General features: G+C 40.2%; 3 protein-coding genes across 7 annotated transcripts in view; all 3 read left to right on the top strand.

Moving 5' to 3' along the window:
* agtr1b (angiotensin II receptor, type 1b) overlaps window positions 1-2,429 on the top strand; it is a 34,302-nt gene extending 31,873 nt beyond the window's left edge. For all 4 annotated transcript variants that reach the window (XM_088071656.1, XM_088071657.1, XM_088071658.1 and 1 more), the window contains one exon: window positions 424-2,429. In XM_088071656.1, the coding sequence (XP_087927782.1) occupies window positions 530-1,609 (1,080 nt within the window). In that variant the 5' untranslated portion in view covers window positions 424-529 and the 3' untranslated portion in view covers window positions 1,610-2,429. The remainder of the gene's footprint in view (window positions 1-423) is intronic.
* A 265-nt stretch (window positions 2,430-2,694) lies between these two features.
* Window positions 2,695-8,702, top strand: cpb1 (carboxypeptidase B1 (tissue)). The gene is made up of 11 exons (XM_042510378.2): window positions 2,695-2,847; window positions 3,247-3,322; window positions 3,622-3,746; window positions 3,849-3,948; window positions 4,028-4,129; window positions 4,227-4,331; window positions 4,421-4,531; window positions 4,667-4,757; window positions 5,723-5,925; window positions 7,942-8,026; window positions 8,334-8,702. Exons 1-11 carry the CDS (start codon window positions 2,783-2,785, stop codon window positions 8,519-8,521), a joined length of 1,251 nt encoding a protein of 416 aa, XP_042366312.2. The 5' UTR covers window positions 2,695-2,782; the 3' UTR covers window positions 8,522-8,702.
* Window positions 8,703-10,803: 2,101 nt separating this feature from the next.
* Window positions 10,804-26,949, top strand: LOC121960918 (glycogenin-1-like). 2 transcript variants are annotated; one of them, XM_042510813.2, is made up of 8 exons: window positions 10,804-10,962; window positions 12,941-13,076; window positions 13,425-13,599; window positions 13,688-13,850; window positions 22,291-22,417; window positions 25,116-25,332; window positions 25,707-25,745; window positions 25,981-26,949. In XM_042510813.2, exons 1-8 carry the CDS (start codon window positions 10,956-10,958, stop codon window positions 26,128-26,130), a joined length of 1,014 nt encoding a protein of 337 aa, XP_042366747.1. In that variant the 5' UTR covers window positions 10,804-10,955; the 3' UTR covers window positions 26,131-26,949. The 2 variants fall into 2 exon arrangements, with proteins under 2 accessions (XP_042366747.1, XP_042366748.1); XM_042510814.2 differs by lacking the exon at window positions 25,707-25,745.
* The last annotated feature ends 1,038 nt before the right edge of the window (window positions 26,950-27,987 follow it).

The raw sequence follows: 27,987 nt of genomic DNA, 5'->3' as shown, positions 1-27,987 counted from the left end.
GCCATGCAGTCTTCATTAACACAGGTCGTAACACGAGGCATAAATGTTCTCCTTCCGGGTGCTGACAGTCCATCCAGATGGACAGGCCATTTGATAAACACTGTACTGTTTTACTGTTGCCATTCATTAGCCGAGAGACGATTTAAAGGAGCGGGGAGAATGCAGACTGTCTGAATAATGATGTTTCAAAGGGCATTTTTGGAATATTGAATAACACACAACATCTGTTTTTCATGGCTTCTTATTTTACAGAAATAACATAAAGCGTCAGGATGGCTTTAATGTGCAGGTCTTTAATGAGCTGGTGTAGGGTGAGCACTTTCATTGGTGCTCGTGTGGATTAGCGTTTATGGACCATGCCAGCGGTAATGATGGCTCTTCCCCTAGACTGCCTGTGACATATTTGTTGTGTTTCTTTTATAGGACTCGCCGAGGCCCTCGCCCAAGGCCTGTATCAGTCAACACAGACGCACCCTGCTGACAGGGCCCCCTGTTTAAACGTCCCAGGATCTGGCACTAAAAAGGGAAAATGACGAATATAACGACAGAAGGGATACCTCTGGACTGCGGCATGTCTGGAACACATGAATTCATCTTCACCCTGGTGCCCATCGTCTACGGCTGTAACTTTGTCATCGGCATTGTCGGAAACAGTATGGTGGTGGCTGTCATCTACTGCTACATGAAGCTGAAGACTGTAGCCAACATATTTGTGCTCAATCTCGCAGTTTCTGACCTCACCTTCCTCATCACTCTGCCCATGTGGGCCACCTCCACCGCCACGGGCTACCATTGGCCCTTTGGGGTATTCCTGTGCAAGGCCAGTGCAGGGCTGGTAATTTTCAACCTTTACACCAGCATCTTCTTTCTCACGGCGCTCAGCATGGACCGTTATCTCGCCATCGTCCACCCAATGCGTTCACGCAGGTTTCGCACTGTGGTGTACGCACGCATCACATGTGTTGTGATCTGGCTTTTTGCCTTTTTGCTGAGTGTGCCCATAGCAGTGACCAGGGATCTCCACAAGATCACAAACTACACGACAGTGTGTGGCATTATGCACCTTAAGAACGAAAACGCCATTTGGTTGAAAGGGCTGCTGCTGGCCATCAGCCTGATGAAAAGCCTGCTGGGCTTCCTGGTGCCCTTCATCATCATCATCACCTGCTACTGCCTCATCGGTCGAGCACTGCTGGGGAAGAGGAACATCCAGAAAAGCTCCCGTTCACGGGACGATGACGTTCTGCGCATGCTCGCAGCAGCCGTGCTGGCCTTCTTCCTGTGCTGGATGCCTCATCAGGTGTTCCACTTAATGCAGATCCTCACCCAGACGAAACTGGTGGAGAACTGCGCCATCCTAGATATCATTGACACCGCCATGCCCTTCACCATCTGCATCGCCTACTTCAACAGCTGTGTTAACCCTATTGTGTACGGCTTTGTTGGGAACAACTTTCGCAAGAATTTGCTGCGTCTGTTGCGCTGCTCGCCAAGAGGAGCCACAGGGCCTCACCCGAGCATCAGCTCTAAAATGAGCGCCCTCTCTTTTCGTGCCTCTGAGGCACTGAACCTCACAGCCAAAAGTAAGGCCTCCTCTGACGTTAAGTGAAGGGAAAAAATAGAGAGAGGGTACTAGTTCACTCTCCCTGCTCTTTTGGTCTGTGGTTAAGGGGCCACAGATGGAGACATTCCTTACTTTTAAAACCCCAACTGTATTACCAAGCACTGAACCATGCAGAGTGGTTTAAAGGTTGTATTCATGTCCCTCCGTGAGTCCAAGAGACATTCTTGTACAATGCTCATCTGCAGAGCAGTTATCCATAAACCGTTACTTGTCACACAACACTCCAGGAATTAACTATATCAATGGCGTACTGCCCTGCTAGAATCGACTATCCATAATTACAGATCCCATTATTTATATAAGATATGCATGCATTGCATGATTTTGTCACCTTAAAGATTGACACTGATTGAAGATTGAAGACACTGCAGTAATGTATTGTCCAGTGATAACCATTATGTGTACTCAGCAAGTCTTTCAACAATTGGCAAAGATGCCAAGGCGGAAAAAAAAACCCCATAAGCCTCCCATGCAGTATCTTCAGCAGCTGTGTACATGGAACAATGGAAAACGTGTAGCAAAAATGTGATTTGTATCGGTTTATAACATATTGGACTATGATATCGTGTGCCTGTATGCTATATGTGGTTAAATGTTTGCATAATACAGTTGAAATGCTGAAATGTTGCCTCGTCTGGGAGCAACATGCTGTATGAATCAGACACAAACACTCCAGGCAGGGTGATTATTGTTAATATCTCTGGTGGTTGTCTTTGTGGTATTTAAACAATTTTTTTTTTTCCTACTCTGTAAATATACTGTTTGTGAATATATGAAAATATGAATAAAATGAAAAACAATCACAGCACTAAGTAGATTTTTTTCATTATCTAATCATAAAAAGAGACAAATCATGCTGGTTAGTCATGACAATGTGTCACAGTTACCGAAACATCCAGAAATAACAGTTTATCTAAGATGAAGTAGCTATTAGGAATCAAGATCAAGTGGCCTTGGCTCATAGTTTCCCTTAAGCACCTCTAGCATCGATTAATCATTGACTGTGCATCATGTCAGCCCTGTTCCTCCACGTAGCACCTAAAAATAACAGGTGGCTTTTTGGGAGGATGTATGACATCACAGATGGGGATTGGTGGACGGGCAGCAGGTCGGGGGTTATAAGTGCTGTCAGGCGGTGAGTTCAGCCTCACTGACAACATGAAGGTCCTCCTGCTTCTCGGATTGGTGGCTTTTGCCCTGGCTGACATCACTCGCTTCGAGGGGTAAATCTCTAACTTTGTTGAAGCAAAAAGACAGCATACTCTGTTTATATGTGAAACACTGTTGCTTTAAAAATGTTTAAATTGCAGTGCTAGTCATAACTAGTCATGATGACATTCTGGGCTATCCGTCCGTCCGGGTATCTGTCCTGTCCGCTATGTATTGTAAGACAGTATTAGCAAATGTTAAAGGAATACTTCACCCAAAAAATCTATCCTTACATAACAATAACCCCAAACAGTCAAAACGTATTATTGTGAAAGGCCAGCAGTTGTGCAGTTTTCATTTTTTACATGTACAGTATTATTTTACCGTGTAGTAAAGACATTTCCCGATAATGTGACCACAAAACTGTGACTATTGTACCATATAACATCTCTTTGTTTTTTTTTTCTCAACAGAGAGAAAGTCTTCCGTCTGAAGCCTGTGCTCGATGAACATGTGACCCTCATTAAGGACCTGGCTAAGAGCATCGATGTACGTATAATGCTTTCTTTATTCACGACAGGGGTTTAAGTGGTTTGGTAATGGCAGAGGAGGATAAATTGGACCTATTTTTTTGGGAAAATTGCCTAAAATGCTCGTTCAGATATGCACATCATGTTGAATTGCACCTTTTTTTAATGCTTGGATCAACTGCCTGTATTTAGTGGGTCTTTGGTATTTCATATTCACTTCACGATGACAAAATCTTTCACAGTTTGTTAAATGAGAGGTTGATTTCATGTCTGTAGAGCTCAAACCGCTCAAGTGTTTGACTTTGGCGCCATCTGCAGGTCGACTTCTGGAGCCCTGAGAGCGCTGAGGTGGTGGCCATTGACATTGATGTGGACATCCGCGTGCCTGCCATGTACCTGGATATAGTGTACACCACGCTGCAGCAGAGTGACATGGAGCACGAGTAAGTCAACAGAAAAATGTACAAAATAAAAGCATTTTCCACTCAATCAGACACCAAGTTTTATTTTTTGCACAATGTTTTAACACTTGAATCCCTCTTGAGGGTCCTTATTGAGGATCTGCAGTCCGCTGTCGACGGCCAGGCTGACAACAAGCCCTCTCCCAGAGCCCACAGCTACACCAAGTACAACAGCTGGGACAAAGTAAGAGAAAAAAGGTCGCAAACTTCACCCTGGGCAGACTTTTATCTCCTATTCTTATTTTTTTCCCCTTTAATTTCAGGTCCAGTCCTGGATCTCCTCCATTGCCTCATCCAACCTTAATCTGATCAGCAAGCAGGTGATTGGAAACACCTACGAGGGACGCCCCATGACTGTCCTCAAGGTATTTCAAACCCACTATATCAGTCTGCCTTGTGTTGAAAATATTTATATACCATCGATTAGATTTAGCAAATGTTTATGATTACTTTTAACGACAGCTCGGTAAGAAGTCCAGCTCCACTAAGCCCGCCATCTTCATGGACTGTGGTATCCACGCCAGAGAGTGGATCTCTCCTGCTTTCTGTCAGTGGTTTGTCAAGGAGGTAAGGAAGACACCTGGATGGGCATGGCAAGCTTTAACACAGGGGCTTCAGTCGGTTACAGCACAGGATATTTGAACAATCTTTCTCAGGCTCTGTCCACCTACGGCAGTGATTCTCAGATGACCAGCCTGCTCGACCAGATGGATGTCTACGTTCTGCCCGTCTTTAACATTGATGGCTACGACTTCACCCACAAGAGCGTATGTTCCACCTCCAAGCATCAGTTTATAATTTAACCAAATAGTGATAATGCTTTTTTTGTTTATTTTAAAGAATGAGTTAATTGTTTTTAATGCATGTCTGACAAGTTTATTTTGTCGGGTTGGGGACTTTAGAACAGGATGTGGAGGAAGACTCGCTCCAGGAAGTCTGGATCCAGCTGCATTGGTGCCGATCCCAACAGGAACTTCGACGCTGGCTGGTGCAGTGAGTGCAACATGTACATGGTTTTATCTTAAAGAAGTACTCCAGCATTTTATATTGCACCTCTGTAGAGATGCAGGGCTTCTGTGAGATAGAATTTACTTTCAGTACCTAGTTTGAGTCACACCCAAGTAACCTTAAGTAGCACTCAGTGGCTCACCAGGTGCAGCGTGCGCCCCATGTACAAAGGCTATGTTCTTGCTGCAGCAGCTGTGGGTTTGACTCTAATCCTTGGTGCTTTGCTGCATGTCATCCCCTCTCTCTCCTCCGTCACACTTAATCTGTTTTATCATAGTAAAGGGCAAAAAAAAAATTCAAAACAGTCTTAAAAAAAAGAAACCTTGAATCCCACTTTTCCAGCAATGCAACTTTAGCATCTTTTATTATGCACATCCTCAAATCTTCATTTACAACATTTCTAACGCAGGTGCTCTGTTACATTTGTGGTCTAAAGTAGAGGTCTTCACACATCCAAAACGACAGACCTGCGTCCTAATAGACCCAGGAAATTTGGGAAATAACACCCAATCTGGTGCATGTCCAAGAGGAGAGACATCTGAGACATTTTCTGTAGCTTCTTTTTCAGTGCAGTGTAGAAGGTGTCCACCTTTCCTCCAACTAATCTGCACTGCTGTTCAAAGTTTTTTCGATCCCAGTTCTTCTAAAATCAACTTGGGTATTTCACATAATGATACAAGGACCTGACTGACTAAATAAAACATGGACCTGAACCTGCAAGTGCCCTGGATCAGGTCTCGGGTCCAAGATTACAGGGAGGCCTATGATGACCATATGAACATATGACCTTATACAGCTGTTTTCACGGGCTGTAAAGTACTTGGCAGGTTAACTGAAGTCCGTATGTACGTTGCGAATGTGTGCCTTTAAGCAAAGTAACAATGAAGAAGAAAAAAAGAAGTGAAAACTGTATGTATCAGTGGTTTTCAACAATGTAATTTTCCTGACAGCCACCGGAGCCTCCAGCAACCCCTGCAGCGACACTTTCTGTGGGTACAAACCTGAGTCCGAGATCGAGGTCAAGAATGTTGCCGACTTCATCCGTAGGAACAAGTCCACCATCAAGGCCTACATCACCATCCACTCCTACTCCCAGCTGCTTCTCTTCCCCTACTCCTACACCTTTGAGCTGGCTGCCCACCACAGCGAGCTGGTAAGTAATTTTAATCTGTCGTAAATGCTATATTGCGCATACAGTACAGCTGAATAAGTACAGTGACTATATTAACATGCTTAGTCAGTCACAAATACTGTATAATTACTCATCATAGCAGTGTCACATGTATCGCTATCGTGCGGCAGCCTTTTATACAGGCTTTCATGGAAATGTGCTTGGGAACGCAATAACAATAGATTAACTGAATCAGACGTAGACGTGTTACATTCTGGATCATTCTGGCTTTTTATTTCATGATCAGCAGACAAGTATCAAATGTAAAAGTAGCTTGTGTCACTGTATGGTTTATATTGGTAGCATATTGTTAAAATGACATGATTCACACTCATTAGATGCAGACTATAGTGTGTGAAAATGTCTGTATCATGTGGAGCGTCACCAGTGAGGTGTGCATCTCAATGCAAAAAATAGCAGCGTACAAAACTTTCGGAACAAAAGGTGTTTTATATATATATATATATAATATGAATATAATAGAAAGTGATTATAATCTCACCAAAGGTGTTTCCAAAAGCTTAGGCAAGAATTCAACCAAGTCCCATAATGAGTCTTATCTAAAGGCCACACTTAGCTGCTGCAAATCATTTACTCCCCGCTCATATGCCTCATTCTCATGGCTCTTTTACCTCTCACTGGGGTGTACAGTTAACACTCACACCCCTGCTCCAGCTCTCACACTAACCGAGGCAGCTCGCATGTCTCTGCCTCTCGATTACTCACTCGTAATTTAAGCTCTCTTCTGACACTTTGCAGAACAAAAGAACTCCGGGGATCTGTCATAACTCATCTGCTCTTCCAGAAATATAATTTCCTGCTTGTGCATTTCTCTGGGGGTTTCATTTCCTGTTGAAACTCACTGAAGCCGTTTTACTATTTTCTGTAATATAAGTAAAAAGGTTTTGTTTGAACAAGTGTAATGGATGGCTGGATGCTGCAGGGCAAACAAACATATATTTACTATTCTTTACTGCCAGTTGTATATTAATAGTTCTTTGGTTCAGTTTAGTCTTTTCACCTTAAAGCCAAACTATTGACTTTTAAGACAATTAATAACACAATCTTAAAATAATTAAGTAATGAAAAGCAATGTTCACAATTTATTACACTCTACACGGTATTTTGCTGACACAACCTTACTTGTTCTGGTATGACCCACTTAGCTAGCACATAGTGGCAAATGTTAGCTAACTTTTTTGAGGTAACATCTCTACCTTATTCCTACAAGGTACAAGGTAGATTTATTCGTCAATTAAAATTTGTCCTCAAATCCTGTTAAATCTTTTGGAGTTGAAGGAAGAGTTGACGAAAGTAGCAGTTATCTAGTTAGTCACTTTGACCGTCTATGGTCGTCTAAGTGGCTAATCTTGGTCACTACAACTCTGATTTAACAACTTAGCAATTAGAAAAATGTGTAAACTGCATCATTAAGGCAGAAAAGCAGAACATTAGCCAGGAAACATCTTGTTTATCCACTTTACATGGCGCTAAAATTAATACAGCATTATGTTAAATGTTCGTCGAATGTGTTAATGTTTACAAGTCATCCAGGAGAGTGCATGCTTACGTTAGGCTCGGACTTATTTAAATTTAACAGTATGTTAATGTAGCAAGGCAAGCAAAGTGCTTAGTTAAAAAGGAAAGACAACCAATGCTTTGAGATGGCTGTCAGAGATGGCAGTGGTATAATCATGTTGCTTTGGAGTAGAACAGCAGGTGTGTCACTCTAGGAAAGATAAGTATACCGCTATGTACCATTACTGTTGGAAAACACTGGTTCAGCACTAAAAGTCACACCCAAAATTCATGCAAGGTATCGAGGGGGGTAGGAATAAGGTGGATATATTCAATGTTCTCTGAAGTTTATCAATTCAGGAATAAAAGGTTCAGATTTATAAACGTATTAAGCAACAGAGATGAACATTTCTGTACTTTCTAAGGTCAAAAACCTTCACTTCGATCCTTCAACACTTCTGACTTTTGTTCCTTCTCCAGCTGAAGGTTGCTGAGGGAGCCTCTGCTGCTCTGCGTAGTCTGTATGGCACTCGCTACACCAGTGGACCCGGTGCTGCCACCATCTGTAAGTACAGTAAATAATGCAGCTGCATTGGCCTCCATAGGGAAATAGTGTATTGAGAGGGAGCTTTATAGTCTATTTCCCACCTACAATGATATGAATTATGATGCGTTTATGATGCACACTCTTCTTTGGAGAGATATGGCCTCTAAAGGGAACAAAAGACCCATCAGGACAGGAGTGATTTCTAGCAAACAAAGGATTTTTTTTGGTGGCCGAATGGAGTATTTCTATGAAACCACATGCAGGCTGTCCCAGGTCATCAACACATCCCACTCTGAATAATCCCCCTCTCCTCCTCTGCCCTCAGACCCCGCCGCTGGAGGCTCTGATGACTGGGCCTACGACCTGGGAGTGAAGTATTCCTACACCTTCGAGTTGCGCGACACTGGTCGTTATGGCTTCCTGCTGCCCGAGTCTCAGATCAAGCCCACATGCGAGGAGACCATGCTGGCCGTCAAGTACATCGCCGCCTACGTGCAGAAGAACCTCTATTAAAGAGCGGAGCTGCCAGGACCCCTGCCAACTCAGCTCCTCTCTACCAGCCCCCAGCCCCTCCAACCTCTCAGCCATCTCCAGCCCGTAGCCATGGATACGGGCACCACCCGCCATGTTTCCTCGCTGTGCTTGACAGAATGTCAAGATGAGTGCAAACAATAAAATCAATGATCCATCCCCACATGGTGAATCAAAATTTTATACGTATATGATAATGTAGTGTCTGATGGACTGAGCTTTTATCATTTGTATGAAATTATACAAAACAGTGTAAGTTTGGGGTATAAATCAACACTCTGACTTCACAGTCCGTCACTAATAGACCTGGAAATTTGAAAATTGCCAACAGAAATTTCATAATAATTTGTTTTAAAAATCCTTCATGATCCATAAAAACATAATGAAACACTGAACTTTAACAATGCAAACCATCCAGTGTGAACAATTTGATGTTTGCATACTTAAACTAGACAATGCTTCTCGATCAGAAAGGCACACAAGAAACAAAACCACCAACTAATCTACTGTATCAGCCCCTTTGAACCCTGCTGATCCTTCTTGCTCTGCTGGCACTCATCCAGTGGTGGAGGTTGGGGGGGGGGGGTCTTTAAGGATTTTTGTCCAGCAGCACAGCACGTGACACCCACAGAGTAACTCCCTGGTAGCGTCTCCACGCTGCCAAGCATTTGCCTGAGTGGAGAAAATAAAGGAGCCAAACATCAGCAGGGTGTTTAACCGCACTGGCACACATTTCTGAAGCAGAAGGTAGAATGTCAGTGATTGCTTTTGTAACATTATGACGAATGCAAATTTGTAAATTAAAGATCCAGTGTGTAGGATTTAGGAGGATATACTGGCAGAAAAGGAATATGGTATGATAAGTATAATAAGTATGTTTTCTTAAGTGCATAATCACCTAAAAACAAGAAATGTTGTGTATTCATTTCCTTAGAGTGAGGTGTTTATATCTACATAGGAAGAGGGTCCTTGTCTGCACCGTAGTAAAAATCTTGTGAATGATCAGAAAAAAAAAAGTTGAGCCAACATTAGCGTGTTCTGGGCTAGCGACATGTCAGCATTGGAGAAAAACTGATTTGTGACTTGAAACTGCTTTTAGTGTTTTTACCTGTTAAAAATCACGTGGTGCTTTTGTTTTGGAGAGGAAGAAACCTCTGCGGACAATTCGGCTCCTGGTAAAAACTCCCTGAACGTCTGGATCTTAATTATGAGAGAATAGTGGTGATCACACACTAGCAGTTGCTGGGCTAGCGGCCAGTCTTCAACAAGCTGATCTTTACCATAAAACCACTCATTTGTAACATGAAACTGCTTCATTCAGTGTTTTTATGGTTTAAAACATGTCAGTTTGTTTTGGAGAGGCAGAGTCCTGTGTGGATAATTCGGTTCCTGGTACAAATCTCCTGAACATGAACACTGAAACAACTCTAACCGGGAGTTCACACACATTTCAAGTTTCAGCTGGTTGCAATTTGCACTCCTTACCACTAGATGGCACTAAATCCCACACACTGTACCTTAAAAGTTGTTCTATTACTAAAAGGATTTTTAGGTCTCTCAAACCTGTTTTGCCATTTCCCCTAAATTAGTAGTACAGCTAAGGTAGTGTGCCATTACATTTGCATGTTAAGTACATTTGCCTTATATATATATAATTTTTAAAAAAATTAAATATATGAAATAAATGCATACAGTTGACCCCCCCCTCCTCCTCCTCCCAGTGTCAGTCCCATGTCAAAATCACCACTTGACCTGAGAATAAACTCAAGAGCTTAACTGGGACCACTAAAAATAATTCACATACTGTAACACAGTATATAAGAGGCCCAGGGACCTCTGCTTATATTGTCACTGTCATGCTTCATCATCTTTTTTCCACGAGATGGCGACAAAACACCAAATGTACAATAAGGAACATCTTGTTCCTGATCTCAGCACCGCATTACAGAGCATCATCACCATCTCCACATTGTCATCAAGAATAAAGTTGATACCAGCCAAGGGAGCAACATGATGGTTGTTTCAAAGGTCAAGGCTGCAGAGTGATGAACCCAGAATGTGAAACTAAATCTGACTCAAGATAAGTTTTCACTTTTTCCCCCCCTTGAAACCACTTGTAAACAAAATACAAGTTTTGCACGAGTACAAAAAGTCTCTTCAGGATATTTAAACTAACCTGTGCGTTTACATTGACACTGAACACTTTGTAAAGCTGCGGATAGTTGAACTCCCTGAACTGCCGGGGGGTGTGGAGGCTCGTGTTGGGAGCAGGTGGGTGTGTGGACACCGTCACGTGACTGGCTACTGTCACGCTGGTATAAATCCACCTCTGTGGATGTAGTCAGTCCTTTCCTCTCCACGCAAAGCTGCCGTGTGTCCGAGTCCAGGCTACAAAGTAGCTTCGACTTCTTCAGTCATGGCTGGTATGTAACATTTTAACCTTTTTTTTAACCGAGAAATTGCGCACTCGTTTCCTTCAGGCTAAAACTTGTTTGTGAAGTTTCAAACGTCTCGTGAACTTTTGCAGTTTAATATCAGTGCGTTGTTAATGTGAAAATGGCTGTCGGTCGTTAAAGTTGCCTGTTTGGTTACAATGTTTGTTTGGCAGCAGTCTCCTTGAAGCTGGGAGAGTTTTTCAAGGCCCAACGCGTAAAAGTACATGGTGTATCCATCTGTGTTTTGCTGTTTATTGTAGTGACCAGCTGACTGCTGTCGGCCATAGCTGCAACATGGTTAGCATAGCCTGTTTTAAAGCCAAAAGCGACAGTGCGAGTGTGACTGAGTGGTTCACAGGCTGTGTCATGTTAACTAAAAACATAAAAGTTTATAAACCCTTGTTATATGTCTAAGAACAGTTTTCCAAGTGAAATTCCTGTAAAGGTATGTCTCTTGTTGACATCTTTTAATGAGACATAACGGCAAAATAAAACAATTTAGCAAGTAGACCCCTTTCAGGTCCCTGCGCCTTAGTTTTAGAAACGCTGAGCCACTTTGTCATGATTCCCCAACTCCCACTTTTGATGTAATGTTACTTGAGAAAGTACAAGTTGTGATTTTGCAGCCTGAGGTTGGGACATGGACACCTTTTTTTTTTTTTTTTTTGGATTTTTCTGCATTCAGTGCAGTCAGAAGCATTCATGTAAATCCAGTGACAGATGAGATTAATCTCTCTGAACAAACATCACTATGAAGTCTAGTGGTTGCAAATCATCTGATGTCAAAATCATGTCAGAGGAGTTTTGTTATGGAACAAAATTTTGAACTGAGTTGTGTTGGTTTGATAAAAGCTGACTTTTTTTTGTTACAGACCACTTAAACTACCTTTTCACTGCATTAGTTGAACTTCATTGTATGTTGCGTGCATGAATACTACAGCACTGTTTGTACCAATTGAAAAAGGGGTGTGAGGAACAGGGGGTGTGTCCCTGTTTGCAGCCAGTGAGACTGAGCAACTTTTCCTGGCATCTCAGATGGGAAACACTGCACTCTGTACCACCGTTAACATTTTATACATACTGTACTGACTGTCTTGCTTTCTTTGCCCATTATTGGAAGTACAGTATCAAGAGGCTGATATACAATCCAAGTGGGATTCATGCTGGCCCGCATGCTACAGTGACACTAAGTCCCGAGCTGCCTGGTTGATTTCATCGTCCCCACTTTATATGTTCTCTCACAGGCGAGTCATTGTTCTCAGACCTGAGTTGGCAGGTAGATGACAGATTTTCCTCTAGGCCGTCAGAGGTGGTGTTGCAGAGTAGGCACCACACTGCAAATAAAATTCACCTTAACAAGACATTTAATTGGGTAGTTGGTAGGAAAGTCTTAGTTTTCTTGAAGCAAGTAAGAAATCTCCCCTTAAGGCAGAGCCGTGGTGTGGGGTATTTCAAGTTGTTTTCAGGTATTTGAAATGCCGGTTGTGTTTGAAACCTATGGACTGATGGGAATGTTAATTTGCCTGATGTTTTTACGTGTTTCAACAGGCGTCTTGCTTTACATTCCTGCTGGCCAAACATGAAAGATAAGACTTAATGTCAAGATATTTGCAAAATAGTGACAAGATAGTTAAATTGCAGAAAAAAACATTTAAAGCCAAAATGTCTTAAAGCCTTGCATATTGCTCTTTGGCCCTTAAACCTGTTTGCTGAATTTGGTAAGATATTTGGGGGAATTTAGTCAAAGAGTATTCAAAATAGAGAAAAAAACCCCAGATGATCAATCAGGATATGGTTTTCTAAGATTAGAGAAGTCTGCCATCAAAGAAGTGTCCAAACATTACTTTCTCATCTGTAAAAAATGTAATGTTGAATATAATGTTTTAAAAATGTTTTATATATGTGATAACAATCAATTACTTTTGAGTGTAATCAGTTTTGTTGTTTAATTTTCTTTCTTCTACAGACCAGGCTTTTGTGACGTTGGCTACCAATGACAGCTATGCTCGGGGTGCCATGGTTTTGGGCAAGTCCCTCCGCAACCACAATACATCCAGGAAACTGGTGGCACTCATTGGTCCACAGATGTCAGAGCCTTGCCAGTAAGAAACCAAACCTCCAGCCAGTGGTGCAACATTTCTATATCACAGCTGATAGCATTCTTGTCCAGCCTGTCAGTCGTAGTAATTTTTGAAAAACAAAGGACTGACAACAGGAAAATGGTCTATTTTTTAAAAAAAAAATTTTATTGAAAAGCTTACAAGTGGATGCTTTAACTAATCATCAAGAAACGTTCTGGCTAAAAAGATTCAATAGCTTAACAACCTAAATCACCTGCAGATCACACACACGACATGATTACCTTCTGTGTGTCCAAGCCAGAAATAATATCAGTGTTTTCCACCTGTATTGTTGATGCTGATTCATTCTTCACTATTTTAAATCATTAGGACCGTGCTGAAACGGATCTACGATGAGGTTAGGCTGGTGGACGTCCTGGACAGCGGCGACACGGCGCACCTGGCCATGATGAAGAGGCCTGACCTGGGCGTCACCTTCACCAAACTCCACTGCTGGACCCTCACACATTACTCCAAATGTGTTTTCATGGATGCAGACACACTGGTGAGCATTTTGCCTCCGCAAAAAAACCCCGAAGATGTTAGACTGTAACTATTTATCTACTGTCTATATTTGTTTGTCTGCATCCTAGGTGCTTTCAAATATAGATGAGCTGTTTGACAGAGAAGAATTGTCAGCTGCTCCCGACCCTGGCTGGCCTGACTGCTTCAACTCCGGTGTGTTTGTTTTCCGTCCTTCTATGGAGACTTACGGCAAACTGCTTCAGTATTGCACAGAACACGGCAGCTTTGACGGTAAGTTGATAAACATATTCTAAAGCTGTATATTTTAAATATTATTTTAAGTGATTGTGTGGTTTTTAGACTGACAAGTAATTTGAGGACATGGACTTGGAATTTTTGACATTTTATAGACTGAAGCATTTTTGAAAATGCTCAATAATCATAATGTTGCATCTCTAAATTCCCTAAAGAAATAGTTTAACATTTAAAAAAAACAACACTTTTTTTACTTTCTGGCCAAGACTTGGATGAAAAATCGATACTAGCACAACATGTACCATCAAATAAAACCAAGGAGCTTGTTTTTTTGACATGTTAGATTTGTTTAAATTAAAGAAAAAAAAATACAACCTGAAAAGGTTGATGAGCTTTACATGTGCTCATTGGATGGTTTTGAACCTTGGGATGAGCCACGTTACCAATGTCCCCCACTTTCCAGTCTTTATGCTGTGCTAAACTAACCGTCATCTGGCTGTCGCTTCATAATTAACGTACATATTCGAAATAAGAGCGCGCTTAATCTTATCTTTGACAGAAAGCAAATAAATGTATTTCCAGCTATTCGTGTAACTCAGTATACCCATTATCGCTACGTGTTCATGTTGGATAAAATGTATTTGTGCCATTTACAAGTTTCATTCAAAATAGACATTTCTGGTTTACCACCACTAAGTTTGAGGTGCCAGCGATCTTTTTTCAGTCATACTCAAACATTAAGGCGTTGACCAGCTTTGAGTAACATTGAGTTCTTGGTAACATGATGTTAAACCGAGCTTGTTTATCTTTTGCTCTAAGTAAGGCCTTTATCAAGCCTACTGCGCGGACACAAGGCGCTCCTGTCACAGCCTGTCTAGCTCTGCTGAGTTATTCTCAGGGGCTCACTGGGGAGGGGTGGAAGTTAAATTTGAGAGGCCGTGCTTTGCACAGAGCACTAGTTGACATTCAGAAGTTCTTCTCCTGTGAGGCGTACTGTAACTGAATTGTGGTCATCGTTTTGGCTCCATATCAGGTTTACTGAGCAGCTGAAAAGATCATAGACCCATACCTGCAGGGCGCTGTGGTTCTCAAATGCTGCAGGTTCACCAACTTGGTTATTCAGGAAAAAAAGTTACAGCAGTTTTTGAACATTATATGAAACAGCCTGAATCCCAACATGACTCAGCCATTTCCACTTCTGACAGAACATTCATTCACAGTAAGCTTTGTTATCAACCTTTTAAAAACTTGGACTTGCTAAAGTATACAGTTACTTCACTGCAGTTGAGCCTCACATACCTCTTTTTTACACTAGCTAAGAACTTTTGTACAGTGCTGTGATAGCAGATATTTCAGATATTAGCAAATGTAAAACCAAAACCTGATACCTGATCACTCACAACTAGATTTTACATATTTTGAAATTTTATACATGTATTAATAGATTACTGTTTTCATCGCTGAGAGTATACTGCGTCTATTAATGTTAACTTTAACTGCAGAGAGGTTTTTAATATGAATAATATGAATAATATAATATATATATGTTTTTCCATTTTCTTTTTAACTAGAGACTAAACTTATATTATTAAGACGGACATCTGTAAGTACATAATATTAAAGAGACAGTTACCCCCAAATTAAAAAAATACATATTTTCCACTTACCTGTAGTGCTATTTATTAATCTAGATTGTTCTGATGTTAGTGTGATAATGTCGGAGATATCAGCTGTAGAGATGTCTGACTTCTCTTGAATATAATGGAGCTAGATGGCACTCGGCTCGTGGAGATTAAAACGTCAACAAAAAAAAATTGGAAAACGCACGGCGATGTCTCTTTCCAAAAATCACGACTAATATAATCCACAGACCTTGTTGTGAGCAGTTTGATGTAGGAGCTATTTTTTTAACAAACTTCACCTGCCAACCGTATCACCGCGCAGAGGAAAACATGCAGCCATTGTTAGTTGACCTAGCACCACTGAGATATCTCAAATTACAGCTCAGCCGAGGAGGACGCCACTAGTGTTTACATCTCGCACTGTCACGAGCATGAGCCTGTTGTTCATAAGTAGCTTCTTTCTGACGAGCTTGTTTGTTTCCCAACAATCAAAATTATTCTGAATATTTCTTGAGCATTTTTCTGCTGTATTATTCAGCCAACAAATAAGGTAATGCCATCACTGGGTTTTAAAAAAAAATGGTCCCAACTCAAGGTTCAGGTACTAGCTTAGGTTTTTTTAGAGCTTTTGACCACATATCACAGTCATAATTACATTACGTTTCATAGTTTCATACTTAGGTTACATGATGATGACATGAAGTTTCATGGAAAAAGCTACTAAGTGACCTGCCTGTATAGCAGTTGAGCTCTAATCAAACGTTTTCTCAAGTTGCTGTGACCTTAAATGCCACTAAACAAAGGAAATGCTTGTGGGATAAACAAATCAGGATGTAACTTACAGTAAGGCTTGCAAGAGCCGGGTCTTGTCCTTGTTCGTAGCAGTGAACCTTTTAAAGATTAAATGACAAGCTGTTTTCCTTGTGATACTGTGAAAGAGATTCCACCAACCAAAGTTCACTGGAAAAACCAATTAGTTTGCTTAATACTGGCCAAAGCTTTCAAGTGCCGTCTCATTCTGGCTGCCACAAGTGTTTGTTGGCAGAATTTTCCCATCACAAAAGACATTGTTGTCCTCGTTTTTGTTGTTGTTGGTTTTTTTTTAATAGGGAAGATGCCTACTTGTCATATAGATTCTTGCAATTTTTAGTGTCATTTTTTTGTATTTTATTCTCAATATTTCAATGGGATGTTAGTGTCCGTATGCCTGATGGCATGCTAATGAGTAAAGCTGTCTTATTTATAGACATGGATGGTCTTTTCATGTGCACTGGGGCATGAGTTGAAGTAGCTTTGACCTTTAGCATTTCAGTCCCACTCTGCCATAAGGAATACATGATGTACGTTTGCAGGATGGCTCTTTGCTGGTCATGGTTGATATTGAAAAATTGCTGAGGAAAGACAACAGGAAAATAATTTCAGTGGTTGAACCCGGAGGCGCTATCTCTGCATCTGTGGCTCCAGTGTTGTCTGCTGCCAAGACAAACTGGCAGAGTTAGATGCACATTCTTGCTGAGCTCTGCTCATCCCCTCAAAATGAAGACACTCAGCCCCATATTAAGTTTGAAATCCCCAGTGGAGGTTGTGGGCTCGGACAAACAGCAGCTATGTGTGTTATTTTAAACTGCAGCAGTCTGCGGTTTCGCAGACTGTACAGTCCTGTGCTTTTTGAGAGCTACATGTCAAACTTCTATTAAATGCCAACATCTCATGGTGTGCCACTGTCAGCCCAATAACTTGCTGTATGGCAGCAAGGTGAAGCAATGCGGCATGAATAGTCAATGAGCTTGTGTCTTGTTGCTTGGCTTCAAAATTCAGTATTCTGGCTGGCCAGTTTCAGATTTGGTGATGTAACCGAGGAGATGTTCACTGAAACAAAAAGCTCAATTCAGATCTGGTTGTATACTTGACGTGTAACTGACCTACTTAACGTCAATTGTCTCCTTGGACCCCAAACTGTCCTGAGTTCTGTGTTTATATAAGCCACCGCCATGACAAGGGCTGCCCAAGTTCTAAATTAGCCAAATTGAGCAAGGGCGAGTGGCTGTCCAGCCCTCCAGTCGGGCCCCTGTGAGCAGAGGCAACTCAAGAGCAAACTTTAAAATGAGAGTTAACCCAGAGGGCAATGTTAATTCAAGTTTCCAGCACACACACAGACAAAACACTTTAAATACTTGTGTCTAGCTGTATTATTTAAAGTTGAGCAGTCATGAATAAGTTTGGGGATCCTTGTAAATTTCAAAACAAGTGCAAGATACAATACCTACGTTTCAATTCAGATACCTCACTTTGGGGGAAAAAAAATCCCCAGACTCAACAGTTCTCCTCAGCTCTGTGGAGCATTTTAGCATCTTTCAGTTCATTGTTTTTATTTTGTGGCTGGCAGCTTATTTTTCTTTGGTCTCACTGCTCTCATCAGTGTTTCCAGACAAAGCAAGTAGATATTTTCAGCGAAAAAAGGCTCTGATAAACCTATTGTGTATTTACCAGCCCAGCACCATGACAGATGGACAACGCTGGCAACTAGCAGGTGAACATAGTGGAGCATTTAGCTGCTACAGAGCAACCAACGCAAAACTTAAGAGAGCAAATGTTGGACTTCTCTAGATTTTAAATAAAGAGGTTGTACAAGCTTTGCCACAATATTCACTTTTAGTGGATTTCACTTATCTTGTTGAGGTTTTTAAAGGGACAGTTCACTTAAAATGTAAAAGCATATTTGCCCTCTTACCTGTAGTGCTGTTTATCAATCTTGATTGTTTCGGTTTGAGATGCCAAGTGTTGGAGATATCGGCCCAGAGATGTCTGACCTTTTTTCGGTTGTCATTGAACTAGATGGCACTGTTAGCTCACCTCGCACCACTGAGCTAGCTTGCTCAACTGAGGAGGACGCCATTAATGTTTACATTTTGCGCTGCTTGAGTAGATGCATACTTTCTTTCTGCGCTGTGATATAGTTCAGTAGAAAAGAAATAGTTGTTAATGAAACTGCTAACAACAAGGTCTGTGGATTATTTTTGAGAAACTGGGTCGTGATTTCTGAAAAGAGATACTGCGGTTAAGTTTTTCAAATATGCTAGTGCCGTCTAGCTCCATTATGTTAGAGAGAAGGCAGACTTCTCTACGGCCGATATCTCCAATGCTCTGCAACTCACACCAAAACAGTGTGGACCCATAACACCATAGGTAAGAGGAAAAATATGTATTTTGGAAAGCACTGTCCCTTTAATATTGCATTTGGTGATGAAGTTAGAAGACAACATGTTATACAACACATTCATACATTTGATGTGGAAAGTTACTATGTGTACATGTGAGAAATTGGGTTTTATATCCCCATTGATTGCAAATAAAATGAGAGATTTCAGGGCAGAACAGAGCAATCAAGCTAGCAGTGCTGCCTGCTAACAGGCTTTGATACTGCGTCCTAATGGCACGCTGACACGCAGATTTTGACTTTGAACTGAGTGGAGTTTTGGAGGTCAGTGAGCAAATAGCAGGCCATCAATCTTGTTAAGTATGAGATGAATAAATCCTCAGCGCTGTGGTGGATTAGCCAAAGAACCCAGCCCTCCTATATATACCCCCTGGGCCCTTCAACAACACACTGATCTTTGATATTTTGCCTTCAGGGTAGAGTAGGGTGACAGTAATGCACACGTGACAGACATGTACAGCCTGTCTCTTAAATGCTCTGTGTAGCTACTGTGATCACGATAAATTTACCCTGCTCATGCATTCCTTCATACGATCTGGTATTGGAAACCCAGGGATTATAGCCAGTGAGGGAAATGTGTTCACATCTGCCCATTCCTTCTAGCAAGTCAGATAATTTTATTTCAAATGACGCCAGTAATTTGTAAATGAAGGAAATCCATCTCTGTGCTCTGAATTTCTGGGAACATTTCTCCAACAGCTTGTCTGGACTGATCTCAGCAGACTGCTGACTAATATAGAGCGTAAGCGGAAAGACTAATTAATCTGGCTGTCACAGGTGTGCAGATCATTTGACTGAACTCTCACACAGTTTTTCCTCTTTCAAAGAAGCTATCCAGTCATACGTTAAACCTGTCAAAGCACTTTGTAAGCTAAATGAGCTGTTATGCCTCCATAACAGACTTCATCACAGCATGTTCACGCTGCTAATGCAAATAAATTAGACAAAAAGCGCAGCTATTCTCTCCTTTGACCTGAAGATAAATGAAATTTTCCATCCCTGAAAACACTTTCTTCAAAATACCATTTATAGTGAGATCAAAACATGGTGCTGCTCACTGGGATCCTTAACAAGAACAAGCTTCATTAGAGACCCCAAATCTGATGTGACCTATAATCTTTGGGAGGCAAATAAAAAGCAAATGTCCCAGTTGTGATGTCACTGCGTTGCTGTCTTGCGTAACGTGCGTAACCATTAAATGTACATCCTGTTTTTTTATGGATCCAGATAGAGATATTAAACTGTTAAAGCTTTGTGGATATTTCTGACTAACTCTAATTGATTTCAGAGTTTGAAGCTACAGTTATTAACTAAAAATAACTTGATCATATTTTCTTTAAGTGTCACAATAGTCAAACAGCAAGTATAGCATCTGTGAACCTCCTGGGTCAATTTGACACACACACACACACACACACACACACACACACACACACACACACACACACACACACACACACACACACACACATATATGCACACACTGATACAGCAGCCCTATAAGTGGTCCAACTGAGTTATAGATAACACTTGTGCTTCTGATATGATTTTAAAATCACATGTAAACACACACTCACACACACACACACATCTACAAACATAGTGGCTACCACCTTGTGGTGTGCCCAACTGCACCACTTGCAACAGATGAAACTATTATCTTGTTTTGTTTTGTTTTTAGTATGTATTTTTTTGTAAATGCAATTGTTTTGCTTTTGCATTCAATTTTGCCCCAACTGCCCAGGCAATTTTTTTCTAATATACTAGTCTGTGATAATCACAGATAAAATCACATACACAAGTCTGTGATAATTCAAAATAACACGTCATGCATATTTTATTCAAAAACAAGTAGTATAATTTTATGTAAATGAGGTCTGTTGACCACAAATTCCAAAAAGAAGTGTAAAGCTAGTGATAATGAGTTAAAATAAAGATGGGTAAGAAGGTGTGATACAGAATCATTGAATTACAGAAAGCAGCATTGCATTGTAAAGTGTGAAATCAGACTCCGTTTTGGCCCTTTATAGGACAACAGGATCAAAACAATTTTCTGGCTAAACTTTGATATATACCAATCTGTGTTAATCCATCAGCATATGTTTCTCTAATCCTTACTAAAGTGGAAATAATTCCTTTTTTTTGGACCCTAAATTCCAAATAGAAGTGTATTTTTTTTCTTTGTCTTAGTAATGAAGTTAGCTAAGAAGATTTGAAATAGAATTGGGTAATAATTTATACTTTACTGTTTCATAAACAGTGAAACCAGACCAGGTCAATTTGACCCAGGAGGACCACATATGTGATTATTTGCTGCCACTGAAAAAATAAAATAATAATAATAAAAAAAAACTCATTTAAGAATTTTAACATATACCAGTATGTGATACTTCCTCAAAATTAATCTTTACAATATTGAATATGATTTATAATTTCTATTTATTTTTTCTGTCAAAAGTTTGGTATAATTTCATATAAATCATGTTTGTTAACATAAATTCTAAATAGAAGTTGGGTGATAATTTTTACTGTTTACAGAAACATATTTTAGTGTACTGTTTAGCTTTAAAGTGAGCTGCTTAGTTTCAGCTCAACGTGTTTAACACGGTGAATGCGTCAAAAACGTTATAATTTTACAGCTGAACATTAACACTGAAATATGTTTCTGAAAACATTTGAGCTGAGAAATAGGCAATGCACTAACAGAAGCTTGATTCATATTTAATCAATGGACGTTGCTACAGCCACCCTTTTGGTTGGTAAACTACTGTTTTGGAGCCTCGAGTTTTGCATTTTGGCTGTCGCCATTTTTGTATTTTGGAGCCAGAAGTGACCACATTTTGGTGAGACGATGGTTCAGTGGAGGAGCGAGGGATGCAGCTGACTGCCCATAGTGTCACTCAAAGCCTTAAGTATCTTTTTTCTTAAGCCTTAATAAAATGTATGTTGATAAGTTGCAAAATAGTTCACCCCCTGTACAGTTGTCATAAATGTTTAAATTAGCTAGAGAGATCAGAAATGTTTTTTTTCCCAGGCTGTAAACAATATTTATTTTTGCTGTAAAGTTGGGCATTTTAACATGGGGCTCTGTGGGGATTTACTCTTTTTTGGAGCCAGTCTCAAGTCAAGAGCAGTGATTTATTTAAATTCTTTTAGCAATATTTAATCAACACTTAATCTTTCAACATCGTACAGAAAGTTCCTTGCAACTTTTTTTTTTTTAAATCGTTAAATTAAAAATAAAATAAGTGTATAAAAATAACTCCCTGAGGTTTTACATAGTAAATGTTCCTCCCATGCTGATATTTTATTTGCATGTATTGCCCTCTCTGGTGTTGTTTGACTGTAATATGCACGTTTTAAGAAATTTCAGCCAGGCCAGTAATCTGTGAACTCCTAAATGACACAAATAACAGTTGCGTTCAGACACTTCTAGCACAGGAGGAGGACCACAGTTTTCATTCACAGGTACCCTGTCTTATGCACTAAGGTGTGGATGTAGTGGCAATTTCAGCAAACATGAGAAAGTTATTTTTCTGAAAGTTATAGTACAAGAGATACACATGTTATACCTAATAAGCACAATATGTTTTTAATATACTGTCATATGTTGACCCCCCCCCCCTTTCTTTTGCAGGAGGAGACCAAGGTGTTTTGAATGGTTTCTTCAGCGACTGGGCAACAGCTGACATATCAAAACACCTCCCCTTCATCTACAACCTCAGCAGCATAGCCATCTACACTTACCTTCCAGCCTTCAAGCAGTAAGTGTCTGTCTACTAAGGGTATGTTTCCAAAAAGAAATATATATAGATATATATCACACAGTAGCTGGAGATGTTTGGGTGTTGATACAGTACGTGCTTTCAAAAGAAAGTCGTACTATACTACAGCAGAGTCTGTCAATGTGACTGAAATCATGGGGTATCAGGTGGAGGGCCAGTTTGTAAGCAGACACTCGATCACATGAACGTGTAGTCACATCGTGACGACATCAGGTTACGAGCGAGATGAGCAGCGAGATTCCAGTGGCTCTGCCGGAGCATCCCCCCAGCAGGCCCCGGCGCTGGGTTGGATATCCACCCTGAGCTCCCAACAGCTGAACCAAATCCTAAAATAGAGTGGATATTTAAAGACCTTTTATGTTTGCCTTTAGGACAAGTCATTGTGCACTCCGTCTTAAGCTCCCCCTCCCATCCTCACTGCCCCTCTGTGGCTAAACCTTTCTCCGTCATAGAAACAAACCCCATCAACAAGCTCTTAGGTTCGGCATTCCCTGGCAACCAAATCGGGATAAGGAGGGTGATAAACATGTATTTACTTGTTGTTGGCTGTCAGCAATAGTGGTGCTTAAGCAGTCTGGCAAACACAACAAAACAAACCCCCCAGGGCCAGATTCAGGTTTATTTATGCTCATGTGCAGTTTGCCAATACTGAGAAGTAGTCCATATCTCCAGGGGTTGGCAGGGTTTGCACTAAAACCACTACTACAGTGTAGTCCAGTATAAACCAGCTAATACCACAACAACACAATCTACAGCCTTGTATCTTATTTTAAAATGATTGTTTGTTTAATGTTGCGATATGAACCAGGACAGCAGCACTTTGCTAAAACCTTGTTTAAAGAAGCATTTCACCGCTGGAAACATCATCTTTTCAGAAAACTAGTCTGTCCCTGCAGCAGACAGATGGACAAACAGTATGGCCTTTCTATTCACAAACTCATTACTATAACTAACAGAGCATTGAAATGTTTCTGAAAACATTTTAGTGAAGAAATAGGCAGCGCAGTTACATAATCTTGGTTTTTATTTGATCCGCAGTTTGATTGGAGTTTGGTCTGAGTTTGAGAGAGAAACAGAGGGTCAGGTCTGCCTCTTGATCCACTTTTATAATCCTTGTGTCAGTGGTGATGGCATGGGTGGCGGACAATATGAAAATGCGGCGGTACAGTCTATACTTTGAGCAACAGCCTGAGAGCCAATTCGACTGGCGGGGAAACAGGACAATCTATGGTTAACTGGAGGGAAGTTTAGCACAGTTCATTTACAAATTCTACACATGCTGTTAGGATACAACGCTGGTTGAAAAAATTATCCCTTTAATTTTGTCATAATTATTTATATCATACATGGCACATAGTATCAATAGCTGCGACCACATATATGCATGGATCCACATGTATTCATGCACTACCTTACACAGCGCACCTGTCATTCCTGCAACGATGCCTCCCAACAACCAGTTCATGAATTATCAAAGGGGATGTGGCAGAATGGTGTGTGTGTGTGTGTGTGTGTGTGTGTGTGTGTGTGTGTGTGTGTGTGTGTGTGTGTGTGTGTGTGTGTGTGTGTGTGTGTGTGTGTGTGTGTGTGTGTGTGTGTGTGTGTGTGTGTGTGTGTGTGTGTGTGTGTGTGGGGGTGTGTGTGTGTGTGTGTGTGTGTGTGGAGAGTCCAGTCCCACTCCCCACAGACCATGAGAGCGACCTGTGTTGCAGGTCGGTACTTAGGAATGCAACATGCTGCAACATGTACAATGCAAATTTCTGTCGGCTGAAGTTCCTACATTTTTGTTGTATTTGTAGTTGTTGTGTATGTCGTATTATACGTTTTGTTGTATACGCCTTTTGTCAGACATATTTTCCTGTTTTTAAAACATATCTCGTATAAATTGGTGTTTGGATGAAGGGTGGTAATATCATTATATGACGGATATTAATGAGTCACTTTGCTGACTTTGACTCTTTTCCACTTCTGCTGCTTTTGCAGTAACTTGGCATTGTAGCTAAATACTAAACAATAGTTTAAACTCAAAAGTACCTTGCCATTAGCTCATTGCTGTAGCCACAGTGGACGCTGATCAGCTGATCATCAAAGTTACACCCACCCCTTTTCCACCAATATGGAACCAGTTCTGTTCTGGTTCCTGCACCTAATTTTGAAGTATTCGCAGCACTTTGACCTAAAATTATTTGGTCCGGAAAGTTGGTTCTCGCAGCACGCAACAACAGAGACGTTAAGAGAGACATTGGCCAAAAAAGAGGGTGCATGAATAGTTATGAATAGTTGGACTTTGCACATTTTTTCAGATAAAAACAAATATCTGTTATAAAAGAAAAAAAGCTTGCAGGTAACCGATGCTGTCTGCCATTTTGCTACTGTTTACATTCGTTCTGTATTGTGCAACGGCTTTCATTGACGAGAGATACTTGGTTACAAAGGTTACACCCAAAAGTGGTAGAAACGCGGTCTGGTTCCCTGGATAAAACAAGAATCCTGAAGGGAAGTGGTTCAAGAACCAGAGCTCATTTGGAGGAAAAGGGATAATAGAGCTGCTTTAAATGGGATAATTTTATGATATTAAAAATGAAAATCACCTGTGTAGCTACGATTCATAAAAAAGCATCTTCAATAAAGGTATTTAGGGTTTTTACGTTTTAATTCTCATTATTACTCATTTCAGATATGGTGGCAATGCCAAGGTGGTCCACTTCCTGGGAAAGACCAAGCCGTGGAGTTACACATTCGACACCAAATCCAAACAGATGACGGGAAGTGCACAGGAGGCCACGGCACACCCCACCTTCCTTGTGGAGTGGTGGACCCTGTTCTCCAGCGCTGTGGTGCCCATGCTGCAGGAGCAATACGGAGACCAGCCTTTCTACTCCGGATGTGTGGAGGTGAACTGTTTATTTTCCCTTTCACAAAATCACTTACGGCATTGCGTTTATACGGCACATTGCAAGAAGATTAATAGAATTAATAGTCGATTATGCAGTGTGTGACGACTTTGTTGATCATCCACACGCTGACCAAGGTTACCTGGTTTTCCAGCTCTGTAAAACCAAATATCGTTAACTGTGTTTCATGATTAATTCAGGAAAATACTGTATGTTTGGAAATAGGTTGTATCATATTTATGTGAATACATGTATTTTGCTGACACATACTGTATGTTATTTTCACCATTATTTTATTTCACTGTTTACCTTTTTATTTTGCTCTGGTTCTGGATGATATACCTCTTTTCTGTCCTTCTATTCATCTGATAAAGTCCCGGTACAGTGACACGGTCACTTTTGAAAGTGCACAGGTACGGTGACAATGGCAGGATTTGTAATGGCTTAGCAGTAAATAATAGTTTGCTGGCGAATGGTTTAATGCTATTGCTATTCTACCTCTTTTGTGTGTGTTTGCCTTCAGCCATTAATTTGGAGAGGCTACGTATGGCAAGTTCAATGCTTTTTAAAAAGCAGTGAGCGCAAATTATGTGATATTTTTTCATTTACTCTTTCCTCGCTCTTTAACTAGTTTATATTTTTTCTCAGGGTACGAACGAGGCTCCTTTTGCGCAAGCACTCGAGCCTCAGATGTCCTCAGAAGAACGGAAGCAGAAATGGGAGCAAGGGCAAGCAGACTACATGGGAAAGGACTCATTTGACAACATCAAGAAAAAGCTTGATACTTTTCTCAAATAAAGAAGCAGGGAAACGGGATATCAAAAGAGCGCCTGAGTTTAACAAACTGGCACCACAGGTATTTCAAGAAAATACTGTAAAACAGCTTGCATTTGTCCCTCCCTAGCTGTCTCTCAACTACACCAGTCGAGTCACTCCCTCCACCAGCATTACCCCCAACCAAACTCCAAAGACAGCGCCGTTTAAATGTTAAATAAAAACTTAAATAATGTGAACGGCTTTAATCGTCTATGCAAGCCTGTTATTCAGTTCACCCTACCACAGGTGTCTGTTCTCCTACACTGTGAAGAATCAGCAAAGATTTAAGATGACATGAATAAAAAAAAGTTACAAAATTCTTTTTTTTCATGTCAGGGCTCTTTTTGTTAAAAGGAAATGTAAACAAGAGCTAAACGGAGTCAATAGTAACTGTGTGTAAGATTAGCAATCACTTACATAAACATTCTTCATTATTTCTTTTTTTTTTTTTTACTATAAAGTCATCTAGCAGTCTTCTGAGCATTAATAATAATTCCTTTCTCAGTTTTGTTTCTTGGGCTTTTGAACTGAAACAGCCTTTGTTTCACATAGATTTGAAAAACCTGTTTACAGCACCTTTTGACGGCCATAGTATGGTCATTTAGCCATACATATTTACTAGGTCCTCCATGCCTTAGTGTCTTGCTCTGTCTTTATTTCCATCATCCCATCAGTTCTTAACTAGCAGCTTCTCTGTAGGACTTTAGATTTTTAACTTTCTAGTGTTTATTTGATCACGATGTTGGTTGCACCACAAAATCTTTCATGTGGAAATAATAAAAACATCATTTAAAGTTAAAAGATTTGCTTAGGATGTTTTTTTCCTTCAAACATCTCTGAGGTCTCGGTGGATTTGATACCACTTGAGTATGTTTATTTGTATTTGTGCATTAAAAAAAAGAAAAAAGGTTACAGTGACCTTGAAAGCATATATTTGACCCATTTGGTGTGTGCATCCCCTCTAAGCTCAACAAGACAATAACTGACAGCGTAATATCATTATATATTTTAAAAGAGAATTTTTTTTTTTATAAATGTTCATAAATAAATATTTCTTAACATTTTTTTCAATTAAGTTTTTTTGTAAAGATTGTATTAGTATTTTGTAAACAGTTTGTGAACTGTTTTGCAAATTATTGGAAGTAGCTTTTATATAATATATTTATATTATTCCAAACCAAATATTCATAAGACAACATGTCACGTTTATACATGAGGACATTTAATAGAACCTTCACAATATTAGGGTTAAGTGCAGTTGTCTTTCTTTAAATAAATAAACATTGTGTATATATATATATATATATATATATATATATATATATACGTATATGTGAGTGTGTGTGTGTGTGTGTGTGTGTGTGTGTGTGTGTGTGTGTGTGTGTGTGTGTTAAAAAAAAATAATAAAAAATCAAAACAATGCCTTTCAGTTAATGTGAAAATGTTCATAACTTTGGTTCATCTTAACTGACTTTTAGTTTTTATGGCCTCTTATTGTGGTGCCATATTATTGAGTTCTTGTTAAAAAAAAAAAAAAAAAAAAAATTCAAAGTCTGGTCTGGAGTCTGCCCATCTTTTTTGTGGATGTGTACTTTCCCTAAAAACAAGAGTAATTACACAAAAAAGGTGCCTTTCTCCATCTTCTGGCTTTCAAAAAACACACAAAAAATGTTGTCCTGTAGCTGAATTGTTTGTCCACTTTAACCTCTTAAATAAAGTCGGACATCCACCCAAAATATTCTGGTATACATACAGACTTTTAAAACAGCTCCATTTGTTTTCTAACGTATTTATACCAGACGATTTTGTTTCTTCTTCTAATTCACAGAAAGTGCATGA

Source organism: Plectropomus leopardus, chromosome 21 (assembly GCF_026936395.1).
Source record: "Plectropomus leopardus strain MGB_pleo_1.0 chromosome 21, ASM2693639v1, whole genome shotgun sequence".
Lineage (NCBI taxonomy): Eukaryota > Metazoa > Chordata > Actinopteri > Perciformes > Serranidae > Plectropomus > Plectropomus leopardus.
This window is presented reverse-complemented; position numbering and strand designations above follow the sequence as displayed.